This window comes from Cydia strobilella, chromosome 14 (assembly GCF_947568885.1).
Source record: "Cydia strobilella chromosome 14, ilCydStro3.1, whole genome shotgun sequence".
Taxonomy (NCBI): Eukaryota; Metazoa; Arthropoda; class Insecta; order Lepidoptera; family Tortricidae; genus Cydia; species Cydia strobilella.
This window is the reverse complement of record NC_086054.1, coordinates 3066773-3091426: the sequence shown is the minus strand read 5'-3', so window position 1 is coordinate 3091426 and position 24654 is coordinate 3066773. Positions and strand designations below refer to the sequence as shown.

Here is a 24654-nt window from a genome sequence, read left to right as displayed (position 1 = left end):
AATATGACAGTTCGCCACTGAACCCCGGTCCTGTGCCGTTTCTCGCCCGAAAAAATGAAAAACCAACGCAACGCAGAGAAAAACGTTTTACTATAAGTATTTAATAATTTAAGGCGGTTCCCTGAGCCAGAAGGCGAAAAATCTCCTTATATGATCATGTTTTTCTAAGAAGCGTTGATATTCGTAGACGTGGAAAAAATATATGTAGTTCTTGACTATATTCTCTTTAACAACACTTCACACTTCGCTCGATACAATTAATTCCCTAAGTAACCTCTAACTCGGACTTTTAATCCTACTTTACTCGGTTATTTATTATGTGATATTATAAACAAAAAAAGAAGAAAAAACAATCTTAACGTAAATAGTAATTTCATAGCTTTAGAATTTCGATATTGTAAGGTAACGTTTTTAAAATAAATAAAAACCGACAAAATTCTATCAAAATTGACACTTGGCGCGTATGTTCTTTCCCGTTCTTTCTTGCGAAATGTGACAAAGACAGCGGTAATCCGATGGAACGGCCTTGAGCTATATTACACAAAATATATCAATTACAAATGATGGATTTAATGCAAAGTGTCATTCTACGCTCAAAACAACTACGTAGACTATAGAACATACTCATAAAGTAGCTTCACATGTCGGTGCTGTCGGTACAATAATCTCAATATTGTCTTACAAGTTGTCAATCCATCAGAGCAATAAGACTTGATTTCCCAACGGCGTGGCGTTACATGCTGTGCAACATGATTAAACTTGTTGCATGTTAAGTTAATTTGACATTTGACAGGTGTAGCTTAATAGATACAAGGCCTTTGTGGCCGAGGGTGTTGAATTCGATTAGATGACATTAGGCGGTAAAATCTGAGGTGCTTAAAAAATTCAGAAACTAAACAACTCTCACGTCCCGGATAGCCAGAGAGAAGCCTGGAGAGAATTATAATGATGGGCAAAGTTAAAGGCACTTGAACTCAGAGCATTCCCCCTGCTAGATGGTGTGCTTAAATTACTATACCTATGCAGTTAAAACTGGATGAGGCCATACGGTTAGCTAGAAACACAAGCCTATGGAGAAATCTGGTCTCCAACAGAAGGAAATGATGTCACAATCCTCAGCATTGAGCGAACGACTATAGATGAAGAAAATAAACTAGTGGCTTTAAAAGCTGTGGACTTCTCGAGTCTATCTTTGCATAGTTTTAAATTCAATAAATGGTTTAGCTCCGTCATTTTGTACAGTGTACACTAACTTGACGCCCTAATTCCGAAACCTTCGGGAGTGGAAGGCTTTACATGCTCAGTACACATTGTATGCATAATTTCCATCACAAACACGTATAATCTAATACGCGAATACTAAATAGTGTCCGCTGAGGTGTACAGATTAATTAATACGTGGTAGATATGTCATCGAAAAGTATTATTGCCGAAGAATGAATAGGTTATGCACATTTTATTGTATGGTTAATTTTATCGCGTATTTTCTGTAGAATTCGCAAAGTTAAGTGATTCTAGTTATTCTTTACGCTGCACCTTTACAGGCGTAATACCTACATTCTTTCAAAACTTAAAACTCAAATAATACAATCCTGATATATGTACCCGAATCGTTAACTTTTAATGTACCTATTATCCACGAACGATACCTTTTGTAAAATGAATTATACCAGAATACCACGCGAATATCCAACAGTGATTTTGATTTTTATAACTTTGCTGTTAGTTTTATTTTAGTTTCCAAATAATAAGGGACATTATAGTTAGGTACTGTGGACACGCAATACGCGAGAAAGGTGGCGTGCAAGATTAAGCCGCCACTAACCAGCCCTATGCTAATGAGACGAAGACAGGCTTTAAAGTAAGTACCTACGTTACGACACTACCTAACTAGTAGTTTTCCCCAAACTGAGAACTCGCGGTTCGCCAAAAAGTAAGATAAATTGAATGCACCTACCTAGTCGGCAAAAGATCGAAAACTACGTGCGATTTATTGCAAGGTCTGTGGAGCTCTTAACTGATAGATTTACGTCACCATAGAGATTAAAATAAACTGTATCTGTGGTAAGCCGTAATCTTTCTTGTCAAATGTCAGATGTATGTTTATTTTATTTAGTTTTTATAAATCTTGCCAATTATTTTAATATCGTAAAGTAAAAAAATATTATAAATGTGTAAACCGAGCACTTTCATTTGATACAAAAGTCGACCATACTTTCTTGCATATAATTGAGCATTTTTTTATAGAAGTTTATCCCCAAATATTGAAATTGGTATAATAATAACCAGAATATCAAGACCCCTGATCTCCTCATAATTTAATGACTAAAATATAATGCCTTCATCTACACGTTTACCGAATTTCATTTAAATTAGAACAAATTTACTTAAGTTATTGTCCATCAAACTATCCTCTCACAGTTCAGCTTAAAAACATTGAAATGCCGGGACGTGCTTCTAGCCAGCCGTGTGTTCAAAGTTGAATGTAAGAACTTCACTTCGCTTCTATTAAGAAAACATTACATCGTATATCTCGAGATTTCAAAATTAATCAAGTATTCGTTACAAACAACATACTACGTTTAAATACTTCGAAGATTAGTAGTTTGAGTTATTTTTGGTTTTAGAAGAAGCTCTTTTAAGTGGCATATTTGTTGTTATTATTTAATCTGCACCGTGGGCAGATTTCCCCCGCCGTGCCGTGTTGGGTGGGCACATTAATTAGACCCGCCGACGCGACGGACAGGTGCGTCAGTATTTGTCTAACCCTTTCCCTGCGCATGACGTATATACGTTGCCAACTTTGTTAGTAGGAAAAGGCGGCAAATTTGAAAAACACAGGAGTGAAGTGAAGGCACGTTCTCCCATTTTTTTTTAATTTACGATTTTCTACTGATAGAAAGAAAGAAAGAAAAAGCATTTATTAGCACAACATAACAAGACTAAAACTAGAAATAATTAAACAGAATGAGGTTGCGCTAAATGGTCCTTACTCAGCTTGGTGTCACGGTGTGAGCCAACATGGCACACTCTGCGACGCTGATTTTCAGTAAGGCCCAGTAGATGGACTAGTAAACACAATGTAAAAAATAAACAAGGGAAAGCTTAAATACAAATAACAATCAAATTACTTAATTAAAATTAGCCTATACCTAAGTCTTATGAATGTTTGTGTGTATGTATGTATGTAAGTGTCTATGCGATTTGTGTGTGAGTGACTGAGTGTGCACGGTTGCCTAAGTGTTGCATTTTTGCTTAGCCAGTATGAATTTACGGAGGTGAATTTTAAAGGTGGACACGGTTTTCGAATTACGTACTTGATACTTGATACTTTGGTTTGTCAGACTATTATATACCTAGGCCTATATATATTCAAATGATTGCAATGTATTTGTTGTCGCTGCATCGGCTTATCTCACATTATTAACTGAATTCCTATTCTAAGATAAACAACCTGCCATAAAGTTTCGAGTATGGAGTCTTATTAGTTCAATTTCAATTTCAATTCAATTTATTAAGTATTTATTTTTGTTAGTAAGTACAAACAAACTTAAAATACTTAAAATTAAATTAAGACGCGTGTGTTTTCATTAAGTACTTACCAACACCTACCTGGCTAGGTACATATCCATCAGTAAAATATTGTAGATAACTCCTTAGATTAAAGTGAAATAGGTATCATACTAAAGAAAAAGTGACCGAGGAATTCTGGAATCGAACCGGCGTTTTCAGCTTACATGGCTAAAGCCTGCGCCTCTAAGCCATCCAGCCACGGCGGTACCCGTCCCAAATTCTCGAGAATATTGCAATCTTTGAGAGTTTAGGCGTCTTTGACCAAAATAGATGTGTTGACGAAGCTGTATACATGTAGTGTTCTGGATTGTCAAACAATCAATATACAATACTAAGCACTTTTTATAACCCTTTTAACTCGACAACGTCCTTTTAAATAGTGGACATGACCTTTAACCCTGATCCCATGTTTTTTTTTATCAGAGTCATTACGCCTTTTGAGCCCCATGGATCGTTGAATTCACGACCTTCCCTTTTTTGTGTCTAATTAACTAACCCTTAATTAGACACAAAAAAGGGAATTCATACCTAACAGTCATCTATTATACCATTATTTTAGTTGTAAGTTAACTTTTAATGCATCATACCTGATTCCGGTAGTAAGCTTACCCCAGCTTACAGCGGTATCAGACGCCAAAACTGAGCTAATGAAGGATTACCCTAATGCGGGGGATCAGGGGCTCGTGTATTGATTTGTGCTAGATTAGGCTGTTTTGGCTACAAAGCTATCTTTCTAATAAAAATATGTGATTTACCTCAGCTACATAACAAGGTAAATCACATATTTTATCACATATTTTTATTAGAAATATCGTTATATAAGATTACAAGGCAAAATGTAGGAATTAAACGGGGTATCTCTTAGACAAATACAAATAGTTTATTTCCAGAAAAATATTAGAGCATTTACAACACACACACCGCAGACATATATTACTGACATTTAAAAAAATCAAGTCACTTTGGACAGCTGTATCTCAAGACCTTTCAGAAATCTCTGAAAAAATGTTACATCAAGTCTAGTATTATTTGTAAACTAGCTGTGCCCGCGGCTTCGCCTGCGTGGAATCCGGTCTGTGTCAGTAAGCGGCTAATTCACGCCTAATTTATCTCCCTGTCCCCTGGAGACGGAACTTAAAGTAAAGTTGACAGATGGATACGCTAGAGGACTGTAGTCCAGATAAAATATTTTACAATTAGGTACCTACCACCAAAGATAGATATAACTCCGTAATAGATGGATACAGTCTAAGGAAAAAACGTGCCTCGAAAATCACGAAAATTTGATTCTCGATCAGATGTCGCTACTACCTTTTGCCTACTCTCGTATAGAGGGCGTTAACGGTTTCGTTAGTTATTATTTAACAATTTTAACGCATATCAGTGAAAGAACATGGGTCAATTAATAAAAATAATTAATTCAAATAAAAAAAATCATTTATCCATATTTAAATACATTTTATCGTATTTTTATAAATCTTCATTTTTAGTTTTAAAGTGTGTCGATAGATGGCAGTGAATTTACTGTGGTTACAATATTTACTATGACAGTACCGCTCTATAATATTATATCCTCTTTGCTACCACTAAATAAAATTACACTCCAAAATAATTTTTTTTTGGCCCTTATTCAAATTTTTGACGTGATTTAAACGCCATAGAGTAGTAGGTGTATATCGAACGATGCAGTACCATTTTTGTATTTTTACGACCTTGACTGTACCTATCCAAATCGGGTACACTACATAATTCGGAAAATTTTTATTCCGAATTTTAGAATGTCGAATTTTATCATTCCGATTTCAAAATTCCGACTGTCATAATTACGAATGATGAAAATCACGAATATTTATATTTCCGAAAACCCAAAAAGCCGAATTTTGTAAATTCCGAATACATAATTCCGACTATAACAATTCCGATGGTGGTAAACACCGAATTTAACATTTACGATTTTCAAAATCACGAATTTGGAATTGCCCTTATTCCGAATTGACGTGATTCCTATTTTAAATATCCCAATTTTTAAATTTCCACTTTTTTGGCATCAGTTCGTTTTCTTGAGGGTCGCAGTTCTAACCTAACCTAACCCACTTTTCTGGCAACAGTTCGTTTTCTTGGGGGTCGCAATTCTAACCTAACCTAACCCACTTCTGGCAACAGTTCGTTTTCTTGGGGGTCGCAGTTCTAACCTAACCTAACCCACTTCTAGCAACAGTTCGGGTTCGCAGTTCTGTCTAATTTATTTATGCCGAATTTTTATGCAAAAATATTTTATGCCGAATTTAACATGACGCGGCACGACAGGTAAGGTACCCTAAATAATTACTAAAACGTGAGTCTTCATTTGAATATCACGGATTTCATTTTTCCGATCTTGTACAAAACCGAATTTCTGAATACCGAATTATTTTATTTCCGATCGGACAATGATTTTTCGGAATTTAGGAATTCGGAAAAAAATATTTTCGGAAAAGTGTAAAATCGGAACTTTAAGCTTTCTGTCAAGTGACAATCGGATTTAAAGTTTTCGGAAATAGCACATTCGTGATTTTATTCCATCGTATTTTTAAAAATCGTAATTTTGATATTTCGGACTTATAAATAATCGGGATTATGAAAGTCGTGGTTATAAAAATCGGAAAAACGTATTTCGGAATATTTGGGTGTTATCATCAAAATCATGTCATCCAAATCGGTCCTCCAGTCAAATCAGTCTAAGCATGACGCCGGCGGCGGGCAGCGTCTGCCCCTTTTTTTTGTTTTCGGAGTGGAAAATGCAACTGCGTAGCGTCTGCCCCTACGACTTGTTGATGGTCATAGCGAAGCAGACGCTCACGGGGACCTGTAGGCGCTTGAAGCGGAACGGGAAGTTGCTCGGAATGAGGGGGATACGCAGGATGAACACGGCTTCTCCGGCGCCACACTCCGTCAGGATCTGCGCCTACATATGTATTGCGTACGATGTATTTGGGATCACAATCGAAACTCGCGCTGGCTTGCCGTGTCAGCCGAAAGCGAAGCGACCTGCCTGGCTAGAGCGCCACTGAGTCTCTCACCGTGGTTTTTCTCAGACTCCTGAGACCGTGCCCCTTTTGGCCGCAATGCATTGCGAGACTTTCGCGAAAGATTCGATTTTTTTCGGGAAAGCATGGTAACGCGTATAAGTCCCAAATCGTTTGACATTTACTGAAAAATGTTTTTTTTTTAAAGTACCCACCTTCGTGACCATTATTAAGAGGAAAGGGCACGGCCGCTTCTCCATGCAAACGTAGTCTCCATTTTTTGGATAAAAACTACCCTTTGTTCTTCCACGGGACTCAAACTATCTCTATACCAAATTTTATCTAAATCGGTTTAGCGGTTTAAGCGTGAAGAGAAATTAAAAAAAGTTTTTTTCATATTTTTTGTGTTTTCACTCGGGAATGGTGTCATTTTGATATCATAAATGAATTCGGCATACCCGATTTATACAAAAACGATACCTTACTCGGCCCAGTAGCTAAAATGATATAGTTATCAAGATAAAGTTTTTAACCCCTTTTTCACCACCATGGGGGATGAATTTTTAAAAACGCTGAAAAAAAAATCTTGCTTTTTAATATAATTAACGTTTTGCAAAGTTTTAAGTTCCTAGCTTAAAATAAAATTGCACCCCAAGACAAACTTTCATCCCCTTTTCAACCCCCTGAGGGGTTAAATTTCCAAAAACGTCAAAATTAGTTTTTTTGTAATCGTCTATCATACCTTTCTAAGAAGTTTCAAAGCATTTGTAATGGATTCAAACTTTCAACCCCCTTTTAACCCTGTTAGGGGACGAATTCTTGAAAACGCTAAAAGCACTTTTCCTGTATTATAATAATATGCCCATTATACAGTTTCAAGTAACGCACTCAAAAAAATTGATCTCCATACAAACTTTCAACCTCTATTTCACCTCCTTAGGGGATGAATTTTCAAAAACGCTGAAATTAGTTTTCTTGTATTTCAATAATATATCTTCTTACGAAGTTTCAAATTGCTAGCTTTAAATAAATCTTGAACCCCATACAAACTTTCATCCCCTTTTTAACCCCCTTAGGGGTAAAATTTCTTAAATTTTTATAGCCTATAACCTGGCCGTGGATTTTTTCGACAGATTAGTAAAGTTTGCATCAAAATCCGTTCAGCCGTTTTCATTTTATGCGCGGTCAAATAAACAGACAAACAGATAAACAGATAAACAGATAAACAGATAAACAGACAAACAGATAAACAGACAAAAATTCTAAAAACTGTTGGAATGTGTTCTGTTATCGATTCTAAGTATCCCCAGCCAATTTTTTTTCGAATATCTTCCATGTACAGACTTTCGACCGTCTTCCGCTTTATTATATGTATAGATAGTCACCATTAGTATTAAGATTATGTTGACATGCCCTATCAGGGTACCATGTACCGACTTTATAATGTTTCAATACCATCCTATGTAAAATGAACATGGACGCAATAAAGATATATGAAATATGAAATATATATCTAAGAGCAAATAAGACTCATTTTGATGCAAATTTAGTCTGTTAAGTGACTTTTACCGTAACATAAGTCTTTAATAGGGATAGGGAAAAAAAGATCTGACAGATCCGAAAAAGAGGAGAACTGATGAAGATTTGACAATGACCCGCGGGCTTTGCAGGGCGCGTAGCCAACGTGCCAATCGTTAACGCTCCGTAGCGTATCGTAGTCATCTCTCTCTATCACTCTTCCATACTAGTGCGACAGTGACAGTTGCCTTTCGTTCGCTACGGAGCGTTAACGATTGCACATTGGCTACGCGCCCCGGTCAGAAACTCGAATTTCACACACATAAAAAAACCGCCGACCTTTATTTTATTTCGAATCAATTGGCGAATTAAAGGAGGCCGGTAATACATTGTAATTTTTAAAATCGTTGACATTAATCATTATGTGAATTGGAATAATTGATTGAAATGTGAATATTAATTTATGATATTTTTGTAATTAATTATTATTATCAATTATTATGTAACTTAATGTAACGGACAGTGTATGATCAATACCAAATAAAAATCTATCTATCTATTTATCTAAGTAGGAACTTAGCCTATAGTGACCCTGTCTACAAATCTTATCTCTCATTTTCTCTCAAAATAACTTCGAACATACGTTCTCGGTTAACTCTTGAAAATTTCAACCCACCGTCGTTTTTAGTCTCTACTTCACGATATTAAAAGCAAACTGCCTTTGAGGCAAAGCCGTGGTTGTGGCTGATCTAAAATGCACCGCTATCTCGCCGATACTCAAAGAGTTTATTCCATGAACTTAATACAGGGATATAACAAACAACAAACTCTTTGTTGGTAGACATGCTGGGAGCTTTAGGTTAGGGTTAGACTGTTGGTTTTGTCGATTTTTGTATATATTATCCATCCTTATATCGAGGTCTGCTTTTTGCAAAATGATACCAAGAATTGACACAATATTGTGCTCAAGAACAACCGGTAAATAGTACTTCGTAGAAAAATAAATTCTATTAATTTCATCAGCCGAGACTCGAATCCACGACCTCTGGTTGGAAAGCCAGGGATCCCCGCCGCTATTTTGACCTACCCTAATAAGTAATAATGTTATTTATATCTAAATATAATTGTTATTCAAGCGAAGGTAGGTGCGAGTAGAAAATAAATAAATAAAAGACATATAGCCTTGTGTTTCAGCGAAATAGAGGAAGATTGATCTATCTCTTAGATGGCATTCTTGAGTTACCGCTTTTATTTTTGATTTGTATTACTGTGCTTTAAGGTTCATTTTAGATTGAAAGAGTTGGTCAACATTAGGTATTAAATCTATGGCTTGTGTAAATGTTAAGTAAAAAGACTTTACTCGACTATGACAAAAATAAGCATAACTTTAGGTCGTATTTTCCACGGCAATGTTAAAAATACTGTGCCTATTTTTATAAGTTGGTGTAAAAAATATTGCCATATTTTGAAATTTAAGGTCTCGTATATTTTATCTCATTTCCATATATTTATTTAATGACCAATTTATTTAGTGATTACTTGCTCATTTTCTATCTAATGAATTGGAATGTGTTACAAAATTCTATATTTGGAAGCCCAACAAATATTCGTCAATTATCTTACTTTGTAAACAAGGTCCTTCGAACCGGATAGCCATAGGAAACCCGAGCCTCGCCGGCGGGTCTTTCTGTTTTGCACAAAAAAACCATTGACTCGACGAGTGTAGAAAACACTTCAGTCAAGATGTTCAGATTATCCTTATAGTACAGGAAAAGGTTGTGAAGAGACGAAAAAAGGCGGACGTTGAAAGGGTCCTTACAACTAGGGATTCCACAACGGCAGGACTTTTCGGGCTTATTTCGGGTTTTAACTCAGTCGAATAACTTTCTTGGAACATAGATATAAAACATTATTTTATATTTTATCAGTCGCTTTTTCAATCAATCAATATGTTTATTGCAGGCAAAAAACCCATAGATAAAAATTACAAATTAAACTTAATAATACATAAAATAAATTGAAATTACATTACATTACAATTAGATTAGAAATCAACTTAAAATTAAAATTACAATAATAATATTACAATAATAATAATATTACAAAAAAAAAGGTAAAAAAATATAGAGTATCCGGATTTATCCCAATATTGTTTTTACTATTTTTTTTTCAAATTTAGTCAGGGTCAGGACCCAGCCACAAACATATCGCACCTGCGTAGGAGTTATTTGTTGTTGTACTTACTAAAGTTTCTACTAGATTTTCGCCTATTTCTAGTTGTGTATTTTTTGGTGACTATTCTGTTACCTTCTTCTCATAAAAAAAAATCTAAAGATTGTAAATAAGAATTGAAATCTTCCTCACAATTAGCATTAATAGACTGATGCGAGCTAAAATTATTTAAAAGGAGCGATTTAAATACACCTTCAAATGAAATACAGGTTGGTGAGTTGTTTCTTGCCCCCAAACTGCTGATATTTCAAAAAAAATACTTCAACCGGGTCCTGATTAAAATTTTGTGTCAACATACAGTCCAAAGAAAATGAAAATGAAAATGAAAATGAAAATGAAAATGAAAATGAAAATGAAAATGAAAATGAAAATGAAAATGAAAATGAAAATGAAAATGAAAATGAAAATGAAAATGAAAATGAAAATGAAAATGAAAATGAAAATGAAAATGAAAATGAAAATGAAAATGAAAATGAAAATGAAAATGAAAATGAAAATGAAAATGAAAAATGAAAAATGATTTATTTGTGTATCAAAAATGCAGCTTATTACAAAGTAGAATTACATTTTTAGGAGTATTCTATTCTATTGTTAGACAGCCTAGGAATAGTGTCCTGAGCCCTAAACTAGGTAAACCTGTCTTATAGGGATCAGGGAATAAACCACCGCCAGTTCTAGCAATGCAGCAAAGGTTGGTTGTGTACACAAGTTAAAAACAGATACAGATGGTCAGATCGCTGTTACTTATACAATTTTAAAGTTTAGCAAGGATGATATGATATGACATTATAAGAATATTTTTGATTTAAAATTTTCCAAAAATCCTGCATTCCCTCTAAAGTTTTTACAATATTTTTAGTTGTTGACGGTATTGTCGTCTACTAATTGGATTTTGTTGCCGTTTTTCTTTTTTACTATTAATTTTTGAAAAATAATATTATTTTCTCCAGAATTTATGATCATCCGTTTTTTTTACTGCTTTTTGCAATTTTTTCCAATCGGCTCATGGAGAGTGCCATTATTTAAACTATGAAATAGTTGGTCAAATAAAAGCACTGGGGTAATCAGGAGCCGGCACTCCTCGGCCAAGAGTTTTCTACTGGCAATCAAATGATCTGTGGTAGTTGCCACGTTGTGGCTAAATATTTAGGCAGCCATTTTGACTCTCTTTTTTTATTTTCATCGGATTTACATGTTCTTCTGTCAGTTTGTGAAGGCTCCTGAAAAAAAAACATTGTTAATTACGGTTTTTTAGACTACATTATTTTATTATTTGACAGTTCAATCAAGAAATGAATGCACGAACATTAGAAATATCCCTACATATAATGTAATTATTCATGCTGTCTTACCGAAGCTCTCCTCATGTTTTGTCCAGTATTCCCATTTTTTTTTTCGATTTGATCGGAATCCTTATATAGCAAGTCTGTTTAAAAGGTTATTTTTTAAACCCTTAAGAAGATGTAGATGTGTGCCATATAGGGGTATAATTTGCTGCCCGTCTACTTCGAAGCATTCCTTTTGACATTGTTTGCCAGCTTGCATATATTTTTCTTTTGTGTCTCTCACGAGACTGTTGATGGCGCTGACGTTAGTCGCCCCTTGGTCGCATACTGTACATATTACTTTTAGTCCGGTTCTATGGATCGCTTTTAGGACATCTTTTATAATGTTTTTCAATTCAATCGTATTTAAACTGAGTAAAATAGTATGCTACAGGTTGCATGTTTTTTTTTTTAAATTCCCTTAACCATGAAAACCATTGCATGGTTGGCAATCTTGAATGAACTATCATGGCTTATTAAAGTTTAGTTTCGTCTCTAGGTATGTTAGATGGTGAGATGAAATCGTGAAATCCAGTACCTGTACCATTTCTTGCGATTAGGATACAACCACTAAAGCGTTAAGATGAGGAGAAAAACCGGACAAGTACGAGTCGGACTCGCCCACCGAGGGTTCCGTACTTTTTAGTATTTGTTGTTATAGCGGCGACCTCCCGAGAAAACAATGGTCGGCTCAATAGGCTTAGAACGGGTCACGGCCGTTTTTGTATGTATACCATACGATTAAATAAATAAATACGGTTCATGAGGTACAGCCTGGTGACGGACAGATGGACAGTGGAGTCTTAATAATAGGGTCCCGTTTTTGCATGAAATTAGTTAATGTAGGTAGGATGGAAGTTTTTTCAGAATTATGCAATTGTATTTTTTTTTATCGTATCACGTGTAGTATAGGTAGGTTGTAGTATGCGCATTTTTCTGCATTGCTTTTGAACCTCCACTAAAAAGTTGTTTATGTGTTTAATGTAGTAGCTGTAGTTAATATTTTACTTGTCTTAATTTTCTATGTTTAATAATGTTTGTGTTTTTATGTCAAATGTCAGTTTTATTTGTGTGTCGTTGGCGTACGTGTCGCCATAATTTTTGGATTAAGACAGGTCCCCACAGGAAACCAGCGCCACGGTTTCCCGCGGCATTATGCTGAGTGGGGAGTCCTTTTTAGCGTCCAAATGTTTTTTTGTCTGCATGCCTTTCTTTTTTGTGTACTATGTTGTGGCGTCAAATAAATGTATTTTCTTTCTTTCTTTCTAATGTAATAACGTCGTTTAAATGTAGAGAAGTGTATTTATTATATGAGACAACATACCTACCTACTCATTTGATCAACGACGTGATACATAAAGTCAGGAATATTGTCCAGGCTTCTAAACTTTATTGGTGACCCTACTTGTAACTCTATAACAAAGAAATATATATTACTCCAGCCTCGAGGCAAGAGGCAGGAGGCAGGAGGCAAGAATAAAAATAAACGCGGCAAAGCTAATGAGCCGCTGTTTGTGCCCGGGTGTCGCTCGTTTGTTTCGGAAATGGATCGGAAGCCGAGGCCTAATACTCGACAGCTTGAAAACAGTACGCATAAGATTAGAAGAATAGTGGACGGTGATGGACCGCTTCTACATACAAACGTAGTCGCTATTTTCCTCTAGTTATTGACATTATGTAAAAATATTTTAAATCAATTTGATGTACCATTAACCACAGTTACGACACTTCGTTTACTTTAAAAAAATGATATGCAGTTTTGGCTCTTAAAATAATATATCACAAGCTCAGCTCAGGGGGCATAGCCAAGATGAAAATCGTTCGCAAAAAACGACACGAAACGCTATCTGCCTCTCTATCATACTAATAGAATAGAATAGAACATCTAGAACTCAATAAGAGCAACTTGCACCATCCCACTAACCCGAGGTTAACCGGTTAAACCGTTAACCCAGTGTCAAATTGTACTGGTAACTATGGTAACTCCAGGTTTAACCCCGGGTTAGTGGGATGGTGCAAGTGAATCCCGCTGTCATTGTGTGCTAATCATACCGATACCGACGGCGTTGCAGCCCAAGACTTTTGTGTTATAAAATAATATAATAAGACATTCTAAGGCTTTTGCTTTGGCTTTGCTTTTCGACAGCGCGAGGCGCCGGAAGATGGCCCGCCACCTGGTTGACGACGGTCCAGAAGGACCTAAAAGAGATAGGAATAGACAACACCGTAGCACAAAACCGGGAACAGTGGAAAATGCAGACAAGGAGAGCCGACCCCAGATGATGGGATAAGGCTTAGGACAAGAAGAAGAAGAAGAAGATTTTAAGGCTTTTGCTTTATAATGGGCAGGCCTATGACCAGCAGGCAGGCCTATGGCAGGGCTGATATGATGATGTGATGATGATGATGATAATGTAGAGCAAAATATACGTACCTACTGTTTAAAACTGTTTACTGTCTCAAGGCTTCGTTTGTTTACAATTGTAGCGCCTTTGGAGCACTCTTCAACTTTTTGTGGAATTAAACATGAAGTTAGTTCGTTGCTCTCTCTTCTAAATGATAAAATGACAATAACAATAAGTTTGTTTTCCGGCTCCTATTGTTTTGTTTCAGACACGTGGATGTCTTGCTAAAATATGGTTTAATTGTTTATTTTACATTTGAAAGCTTTTATAAACTTGAATTCGGACATAGACCTTTCAATAAGTTTTCCACGCCAGTCCGTCTATTGTACCAGTACCAGTTTATTCACAGATCCCTCGACTTAAAAGTTCATCTCGTTCAACGGTCATAGCCTCCTGCTTTTCTCCACTTTCTACGTTCGATATCTTCATAATTCACAGGGACATGGGATAGACGAAAAGAACATAAGTAAGGTGAATGTGGGGAAGACCGGCATATATAATGTATTGCCAGTAAGACTGTCATAGGGCGAGAACTCTCGTAAGGTATTTGTATACGTGCGTCGCTCAGACACTGTCAGAATGGAAGAACTTCACTCCTCCTGTTCTACCGACCTTCTGTAAGCGGAGTGTTTAAATATACAATTGGGTAGGTAGTTGATTTTTTTTTATGAAAGGTATCAGTCGATCAGGTTTGTTTTGAGGATCAAATGTCTGTATGGGACCCACTGTCTTAAAGAAATACAAAAGTCGCAAATGATGGTCAAAGTCTGGCACCCGCACTTTACTGAGCCAACGCTTTAACTAAATGACAACACGTCGTGACGTTACTGTGTCACTTTGCTTAGAAGCTGCTTTGCTTAGAAGCCGTTTCGATGTATGGAAAACAAGGTAATTTTTTCCTATTCGAAAGTAAAAACAAAGTTTTTTTTCGAGACTGAGGTCTTGTATTTTTTTATTATTCCCATATATTTTTTAAGTTTCCAATTTATTGTGATAAATTGCTCATTTTCTATCTATTTAACTAGATTTAGTTCTTAAATTCAACATGTGTCAACTACCCTATTGCAAGGGTTAAAAGCGACGAACAAGCCTGTAGACGATCTTCTCCACATTGAGCTTATTCATCTTATTGTTAACATTTCATATGAGCAGCATAGCCACTAATAAAATAAAGTGAAAGAAATAGCAAAGGAATATTAAAATGCAAAATACGGCAGAAGTAAGTGGATGCTGCTGTACTGCATTAGCTAGCCATACACGCACGGATTTGCCCGTCGGATCTGCCTGAAAGATGTGTCTGGCGGACATATCCCTCAATGTGTGGCGAGAAATAGACACAGATTTGTCCGCCGGATGCCCGTCCGCTGCCCATCTGTGTCTATTTCTCGCCACACATTGACGGATGTGTCCGCCAGACACATCTTTCAGGCAGATCCGACGGGCAAATCCGTGCGTGTATGACTAACTATTAGATCGTCCCTATCGATTTTCAAACGTTAGCACTTCGTTGTCAAGCGGATTATATTTACCAGCTATAATAATTTATGTAACTTTATGCGTCTTCATATTAATTTGTATTTGCTTTATAAAATAAATAAAAAGTGTCTAATTGCTGTGTCAAACTAAGACAAAATCTTATACCTTTAAACGAGTAATTCTTGTATATATGCACATATATATATATATATATACATTTCGGGGATCTCGGAAACTGCTCTAACGATTTCGATGAAATTTGCTATATGGGGGTTTGCGGGGGCGAAAAATCGATCTAGCTAGGTATTATCTCTGGCGAAAACGCGCATTTTTGAGTTTTTATGTTTTCCGAGCAAAGCTCGGTCTCTCAGATATTAGATTATAAAGAAAGTTCCTCAACAATGCTGCCACTGCTACAAAATTTACATTGTCTGATTTCACAAACCCATATTTTAGTGAATAACTTTTCAGTCAGATCAAACTTGGCTAGTACCATTTGGCCCGAGCATAATGTAAGGCAAGAATTAAATCAAAGATGTCGCCGACTTGCAGGCATGGTATAGTATCTCCTGGATATGACAAGGAAGTTGTCAGAAATAACCGAACATTGGTCTTATGGAACTTTCAGTAGGAGTAGCAGAGAAAGCGTTACTGTCGTTTGTTCTTGTCATAGTTTAACTTTTGATCAAAACGGTAGACGTATTGATGTTATCCTAGTGGGTGACAACTGACAATGAACCCGATTAAGTTACGTAGGTTGTCTTTGGTATGTTGTCAGGAATGTTAAAACGTGTATTCAATTTCGTCGCATTGCGTATGTTCTGCTCACTACTTATGGTCCATTTACCAAAAATCCTATATCTATGGTTGCAGGCGTCCGCGTGGTGTAAGTTATAAATGATTACACTTCTTGAAACTTTGTCTACAATGGTGTTGCGATAATTTGTATCTTGTTGAGTTTCAACGATGCTCCGCTTGAAATTACTTACGCAGCGTACTACGTAAGCGAACAACACGCGAAGCGATGCGGCGCGGGGTGAATCAATCCTTAGAAGTAGGTTTATACCTATAGTGTCCTACGTGGGCGATCTCTTTGCGAACCCGAACCGGCCGCCCCGTGCCGCGCCGCTTCGCTTCGCGTTCGCGGGTTGTTCGCTTACGTAAGACGCTGCGTTAGTTATATAAGCTAGTCTTAAGATGACATTTGGATGACAACTGCAGCATAATTACTGTTGCGACATTACTGCGGTGGTGGTGCCTCTGCTGTGTGTGTTAATTTCCGTGATAAACTGACGGATTGAATACGGCGACAAATTTCAACCATTTTATCAAGGAAATTGATCAGTAATGTCGCAACAGTGCGGCGATAGTCGACATCAGAATGTCAACTTTAATGTCCGACCCCGTACAAGTACATATTCGACGACTGCTCTTTGGTCACTATCACTAGGGGTAGTGACCCTGCCTGTGAAGCCGATGGTTCTGGGTTCGAATCCTGGTAAGGGCATTTATTTGTGTGATGAACACAAATATTTCTTTCTGAGTCATGGATGTTTTCTATGCATATAAGTATGTAATTATCCATATAAACACGTATATCGTCGCCTTAGCACCCATAGTACAAGCGCATGAAATAGCCAAAGTAAATTCAAGCCACTTGGACGCTCAAACTATTCTAATGATAGTTAAGAAAAAAGTGGCATAATAAGCGGAATAAAGATACTGGATCTGTATTTCTCTTCTATTTTTTTTTCGCTTTACTAAAGGGCTTTTTCGAGCGAACGAATACGTCGCCCCATATTTCACATGTATTTATTTTATGCAATAAAAGGTTTTATTTTCTACTACTACTAATATTCATACTTATGCGTTATTAGTAGTGGCTTATCGACAACATTAAGCTTTCGCTCCTCATCAGGCGCATGGTGATAGAACCGATGAGGAGTACCCGTCTCCAAAATGTATCCGACAGAACTGCTGTATTGACTAGTCAAATAGGAATTAACTAAAACAAAAGGCAGTAAGGCTAGTAGGCAGTAAGGCACCAATTATATTGATAATACATAGTATAAGGGACACAAAGGAAAAATAAGTTTAACCACAGACTGACTAGAGGCAAAAGTGTTCATCGATGAGGAGTACCTGTCTCCAAAATGTATCCGACGGAACTCCTACTGTTTTGACTAGTCGAATAGGACTTAACTAAAGCAAATCGGATAAGGAGGTTGTACGATTGATTTCTTACAATGCTCTTCTGCCAACAGAACTCATTCGCTCGGGATGGGTTTCTGTTTTAGATAAACACCCCATTTTCATTCAAAACACAGCCAAGAAGGTTTATGTACAATATTATTAGAACTTCTGGCTAACAACAATCACTCCTGAAATATTTGGATGTTCCAAACAGCAATACCGATCAAACAGCCACGTAGAGGGTTACAACCACCGAATCAATAGAAAACTGACAAAACAGCCAAACATATACCACATCATATATGTGATCAAAAAGAAGCCAAACATTGTGACATAAAATTAAAACAATCCGAGGCTCACCTACAAACAAAAAAATGGAGACGTGTTGACCTTCAATTTGATAAAAGATTAAAAAATTTAACTAGAAAAAGAGAACATTTCGGTTTTCGATTTTCTAAAAAAAGCTGTTTATATTAGCAACGCTCGCAACAAGAAAGGAGAATTTGCGTCTTCTCTGAGTTATCAAATGAGGAAAGACTCGTTGCGTATTCATCATCAGATTCTGGTAATTCAGATGATGAATCATCTGAACGTGTATCAAATAATGATACACGTTCAGATACATCCAATGATGGATCTATTTAACATACAACAGACGGTCACTCGAGCGTATCGTTTAACATTTTTTAATTAAGGCAGCTAGGCAGTAAGGCTAGTAGTGGTAGGCACCAATTATATTGATAATAGTATAAGGGACACAAAGGAAAAATAAGTTTAACCACAGACTGACTAGAAGCAAAAGTGTTCATCGAGGAGGAGTACCTGTCTCCAAAATGTATCGGACAGAACTCCTACTGTTTTGACTAGTCAAATAGGACTTAACTAAAGCAAAAGGCAGTAAGGCTAGTAGTGGTAGGCACCAATTATATTGGTAATAGTATAAGGGATACAAAGGAAAAATAAGTTTAACCACAGACTGACTAGAGGCAAAAGTGTTCATAAGTCAAAAATTACAAAAAACCGCTATCTTTTATGATTCACATAAACTTGACGCTAAAAACTCTGTAACTCGAGGGCGAGTCTTGTTGATTTGATTTATATTCTCATAAAGTGTTAAATAGTTCACGAATGGCCGAACTTGGACTGCCTAAACCATAGACTGCCTCCTGAAGACTCCATATTGTGGAATAAGACTCCATATAGAAGACTCTCAGTCCTATGTATAAGAGCTTTCAAATATGTGCTTACACGTACAAAGTACTACGTTGCGAGCCATATCACTTTTTTAAAGTTTTACTACAGCAGTCCATACTCTCCCTGTTCCTTATAAATATTGGCAGGTATCGATTATGCGCGAGCAGGTTAAAGAAGTGGACGCTAAAAGAAAAACCTTAAACCGCAGCAGTGTCAGTGAAATGTAATAAACACAAACAATACCTACATAAATTATACTCGCAGTTAACGAGATACAATACAATACAAATATTCTTTATTGCTCACTAATAAGAAAAAGGACATGACATACAAATTAAGCATAATTATATTATGCTTAATAACTTAAATTATGGTAGACAACAGGCAACAGAGATAATAATATATTACAATTGACTTTCCACATAGTACAAATACTCGGATGAAAGAAGCGCCTGGCGTCCGTTGGCTTGTTGGGTGGATGACGTTCGATAAATAGCGGGGCACTTTTGGATGAGACTAGCCCAGGACCCGGATAAGTGGCGTACACGAAGAGAGGCCTATGCTCAGCAGCGATTGAAGGCTAAATGATGATGATGACAAATACTTAATGTAAATAATCAAGTTTCAATACAGAATAAAAGACATACTCTTAGACGCAAGTACCCTTTCTATACTTTGAAACCTATGAGATTTAAGCGTTATCTTCTGTACCCCATCTATTCGGGAAACAATCTGTGTTTAAATTTACTAGCTACGACCGGTCAGCTGAAATGTTTTTAAGTCACAAGTTATTTAACGCTCTCCACTTCTGAATTTCGTTTTGTAGCTGACTTATTTAAAGTTGAAATTATATGAAAATGAATGTCCTTTGTTTTGTAACGGTTTCTGCTCTCGTTTTCGTATCTGCTAATTTAGTTGTTTGTTTTTGTTATGTTTTACTGCTATGATTTGTGTGTTCCTTGAATTATCGATTGTTTGCTGCTTTCTGTATTCACGATATACATAATTATATATCTATACACGTATGCTTGGCTTACGAAAATAATCCGTGGATATTATTAATATTCTACATGAAAGTTTCCTGGCTCTGGTGGCTGTAGTTGTAATAAATTGAGAACGGCCAAGGTGGTAAAAGTATCTGAACATGTCTCTATTATCAAGGCGCTAGAGTGCATGTTCAGATATTTTTGAGTACCTGTGCCGGCTTGATATATCTGATGGCGACTGTACACGGCGTTTCGGGATAAAATGCCTCCCTGTTGATATGTATGCGCTATTCGTTTGGATTAATGGATACAGGACACTTGGGACGCGCGTTCGATCCGCTGTGATGGCTACAAATACAAACCGGAGAACACTAAAAGTGCCGCTTTAGATATAACAATTAGTTGTGGTTTTTAATTGGTTTTGACACGACTTGAATATATATACAGGTTGGCAAAAAAATAAGTGCATTCCCGTTGCCGGGGAGGTTTTGGGATTATACTGAGCAACTTTTACTTGGTTGGACCAACCACGAAATCGCGAAAAAATATATACCCTCCCATAGAAAATGGACCAGCCAAAATGTATTAAACAGCCAAATTGTTTTTCGCAATTTCGGAGTTGGTCCCTTAGTAAAAGTTGCTCAGTATAATCCCAAAACCTCCCTGGCAACGGGAATGCACTTATTTTTAGCCACCGTTTATATAGTCCTCCTCATCGGTTTCGATGACGGCGACCCTAAATAAACATTATGGACGTTGTCTAGCGTGAGCCCTAATGTGGCTGGCCAGGCCGAACTTGCTCTTAAATACTCTATTGCACGCGTGACAACAAAGTTGGCCAGCTGCGTTGAACGTACACGTAGGAGGGCTTAGGTCTTTCTTTCCGCAACTTGAATATCCCTAATGCTGATTGGTGCAGGCCTAATGAATCACCAAGACCATCGTCATGGTCGTGTCAAAACCATTTCAAAGCCAAACAAATTGTTAAATTAGAACCGATTTCCTATTTTTTTTAAATTTATTTATCATAAAGTACACAACAATTTTCTAACAATTATATTCCTCGCCAAACTGCGATTGCATTGATTAAATGTTCTTGTTCACCTGACAGGAAAGTTTTACCTGGCTTGGAAGGACACTTGGGACGCGCGTTCTATCCGCTGTGATAGCTAGAAACAGTAGAGCCCTAAAGGTGCATTTTGATTTGGCGAACGTGCTGCGAATACTGGTGAATACAGCGTCTATATTTGACATGAATATCTAGGATTACTCCGGTTTCCTCACTATGTTTTTCCTAGCTGAAAAGTGACTAGTAAATATCAAATGACATATCATACATAAGTTCCGAAAGGGCATAGTGCATAGCATAAATAAATGCTTAAAATATAAAAATGAGTGACTGCACTTGCAGTTTGGCGAGGAATATAATTGTCAGCAAATTGTTGTGTACTTTGTGATAAAAAAATTAAAAAAAAAATTGGTACGAGCCAAGGCGTTGAACCCGCGTCCTTTGGATTGAAAATCGCACGCTCTAACCGCTAGACTACCAAACCCAGATAGCAAAGTGACGTCAGCGACGTACAAGTGACGTCACAATGACGTAACGGAAGTCATAATGACGTATAAATGCTACCTGGGCAGCATCTTCTATTCTTCACTATAACATACGAGATCCAAACTTTTGTTGATAAATTAATTTATACTTAATATTTTACTTATTTCCTATTCACAAAAACGCTTTTGTATCTTTTGATGTTTAGGTTTACATTTACATTTATGAACCTACAGGTCTGTTTTTATATTTTTTTGTAACATATCTATGTCTTTATGTATGACTGTATGTGGTCTGAACAATAAAAAAATAACAGCCGGCTCTCTTGTATGCGGCCCGCACCTCGTTCAGATGTTCTACACTATTCCTCCTGTCTGCAACTTGCTCCTGGGAGTTGTAAAATTTAAATCATAAGAGATCAGCGTTTGAAGATTTATATCGTTTAATTTTTTTTTGTAGAAAAATTACTGCCTTGGTTGAGACTTGAACTCACAGCCTCTGGATCGATACTCCAGCGCTCTGCCAACTGAGCCACCAAGACCTCATCCATAGTCAGCAAATCTTCCCACTATATGGGTCTAGGGGACCCTAACGACATCTACCGTAAGAGCGTTACAGTTCTTAAACGGCCACCGGAGTTGGCGCTGGAGTATCGATCCAAAGGCCGTGAGTTCAATTCCCACCCAAGGCAGTAATTTTTCCACTTTTAAATTTATTCTAAGCTTAATTGGATCGTTTGCAGACGTTTCTGCTTGTTAAAAATTAATTTAAAAACATATTGTTTCTTACATTCTCTTTTTAGGTTCAATATGGCTGGTAAAATTATAATCCGCCTCTGAAGTGGTAGAATCAGTTCTGCTTCACTTATCATCGTCATTGCCCTTTTCCCATTTCTTGGGGTCAGCGTAGCACGTCTTCTTCCTTCATACCTCTCTGTCGTTCGTCATCTCATCATTCATTTGCTTTCTTCAATCAAAAACGTCACTTTTGACACTGACATATCCGATCCATTTCGTATTTGGAGCTAATTTTTGACGTATATTAAAGTTCGAATCAGGCCGATAGTAGTTCCTTACAAAAGGAGGTTAGGTATTGTCCAGGTTACGGCAGAGCAGCGCAAAGGGGTCCGGCGTTTAGGTTGCACATAAATAATAAATCATCACGTAAGTAAATACAATTTTTATAATAAGCAAGAAAATCAGTACACCTGTCAATCAATGAAAAATAGTAAGTAAATATAGAACACGTCAATGTCCTAGTTATCATAGTAGGTAAGTAATGCGGCCAGCAAGAAACCTTGCTTTTGATATAAACCTCAATAGGTATATATATAGGTAGGTACCTACAAATAGCTTAGAGGATATAACCAAACGGAGTAGCCATTAACAGGCGTTCCCCTCTGTCGAAAATAGTCGACCAACGGTCATACACAATGTATGGACTGACGTTTATCTGACAGGGCTATTTTTACGTTACATATACATTTGACGTTCCCCTCCTCAGCAAAAATCGGCAGACTTTTTGTACAGAAAATTACAGACAAGGCGTCTCCGTTTGGTCATATCATCAAAGACTAAGGCTGGAAACAGTGCTCGAGTGCTCAGCGCTGACCGTCGGTCCTGACCAAATCCAGCAACCAAATCACGCGTGTACCGTCAGCGTAGCTGTGTGCGCGTTCATAGACTTGCATAGATATAGCTACGCCGACCGACGGTCAGCGCTGACTGTCGGTCGAGCACTGTTTCCAGCCTTATAGGGACCGCTTGTCACTTGGCCCACACCCGTGGTTCTGTCCACAGACTATGCTTGGCACGTCGTCGTTCATTTAAGTTTTTATTCCGCGAGAAATCTAGGATTTAAAGTTCCAAATGAGTGTAATTTTAAACTTGACTTAAAACTCTGCTTAATTTACATTTTGCCGGTGTTTTTGCTCGGAAAGTCTACTTGTATTGTTATTGCGTTTCACAGTAAGCTTTTTGTGCTTAATTTTGTATTTCGGATGGTTTTAAATACCGAATTTTTGAGATTAGTTATGAGTGTTATTACATGCGTTGCTGACTGTAGAGGAGAATGGAACAAGACGTTCATAAGCGCATTGTAATATGCCTACTTGAATAATAAACTAACTTTATCTTATCTTAACGATGTTCAAAAACAATTATTTCGTCTTTATTTTAATAAGAATTATATTTATAGAATGAATTATAATTTTAGATTTTGCATGCGTACGTCGTTTTCATTATATGAACGTGGAAAAATTGAGACAGACGAACCCTTCGTCCGCGAGTCCGACTCTCACTTAACCGGTTTTCATACAGAATTTACGCATAATATAATTTTAAAATTACTTACCTGTTACCTGTGATAGGAAATATGTTTTTGCCTTTGGGTGCTCGCAATTTTTAGGCTGTTGCCGTTAATTATCATGCAACGAGGCATTTTTTAAGTTTTCACGGACGTTCGGCTGCAACAACTGACGCGTGTGGACTGTCAAGAGCGACAGTCAACCCCGAGGATTTCTCGGGGTTCGGACACGCGGACATCAAGTAGATGCATTTGCGTCATCTATGGTATATTTATATCTGTGTAGTGACCTAACTGTTGTTTATGTATAGTGGAACACAGAGAATAAATTAGCCTCGATCAAGATGCATTTCCCCGGAACTTGCTTACATGTGTAATGTATGCAAATATCGACGAGTGAGGTAGATTCGGAGACGTAACAGGGGGCTTAGCGAAGATGCCAATCATTTGCGTTACGACAACGAAACGCTTTCTGTCTCTCTATCACTCTTACATATTAGTGCGGCCCTGTAGACTTTAGGTAAGATATTGTTAAGCCTTAAGGGGCCCACTGACTATCAGTCCGCCGGACGATATCGGCCTGTCAGTTAGAACAAAAGTTTGACAGTTCCGAACAACTGACAGGCCGATATCGTCCGGCGGACTGATAGTCAGTGGGCCCCTTTAGTTATTGTACGTAGTACGTATAATGGGACGTGTCTTAGAGGTCATTAAAATTAAATTAAAAGAAGTGCAAGACTGTACTTATTCTCATTTGCATGTCTATCTACTTCTCGAGGCTTTTATCAGGAGCCTAAACTCGATGTGTATGTGTTTTTTGAAAACTATACTAAATTTGCAAGGGCACTCCCAAATGTTAAAAATGTCTTTCATTTTTAGGGTTCCGTACCC

General features: G+C 37.1%; 1 protein-coding gene across 1 annotated transcript in view; it reads left to right on the top strand.

Moving 5' to 3' along the window:
• Window positions 1-11583, top strand: part of LOC134747412 (uncharacterized) — a 60969-nt gene extending 49386 nt beyond the window's left edge. The window contains exon 2 of the mRNA XM_063682036.1: window positions 11545-11583. Within this exon, the coding sequence (XP_063538106.1) occupies window positions 11545-11583 (39 nt within the window). The remainder of the gene's footprint in view (window positions 1-11544) is intronic.
• The last annotated feature ends 13071 nt before the right edge of the window (window positions 11584-24654 follow it).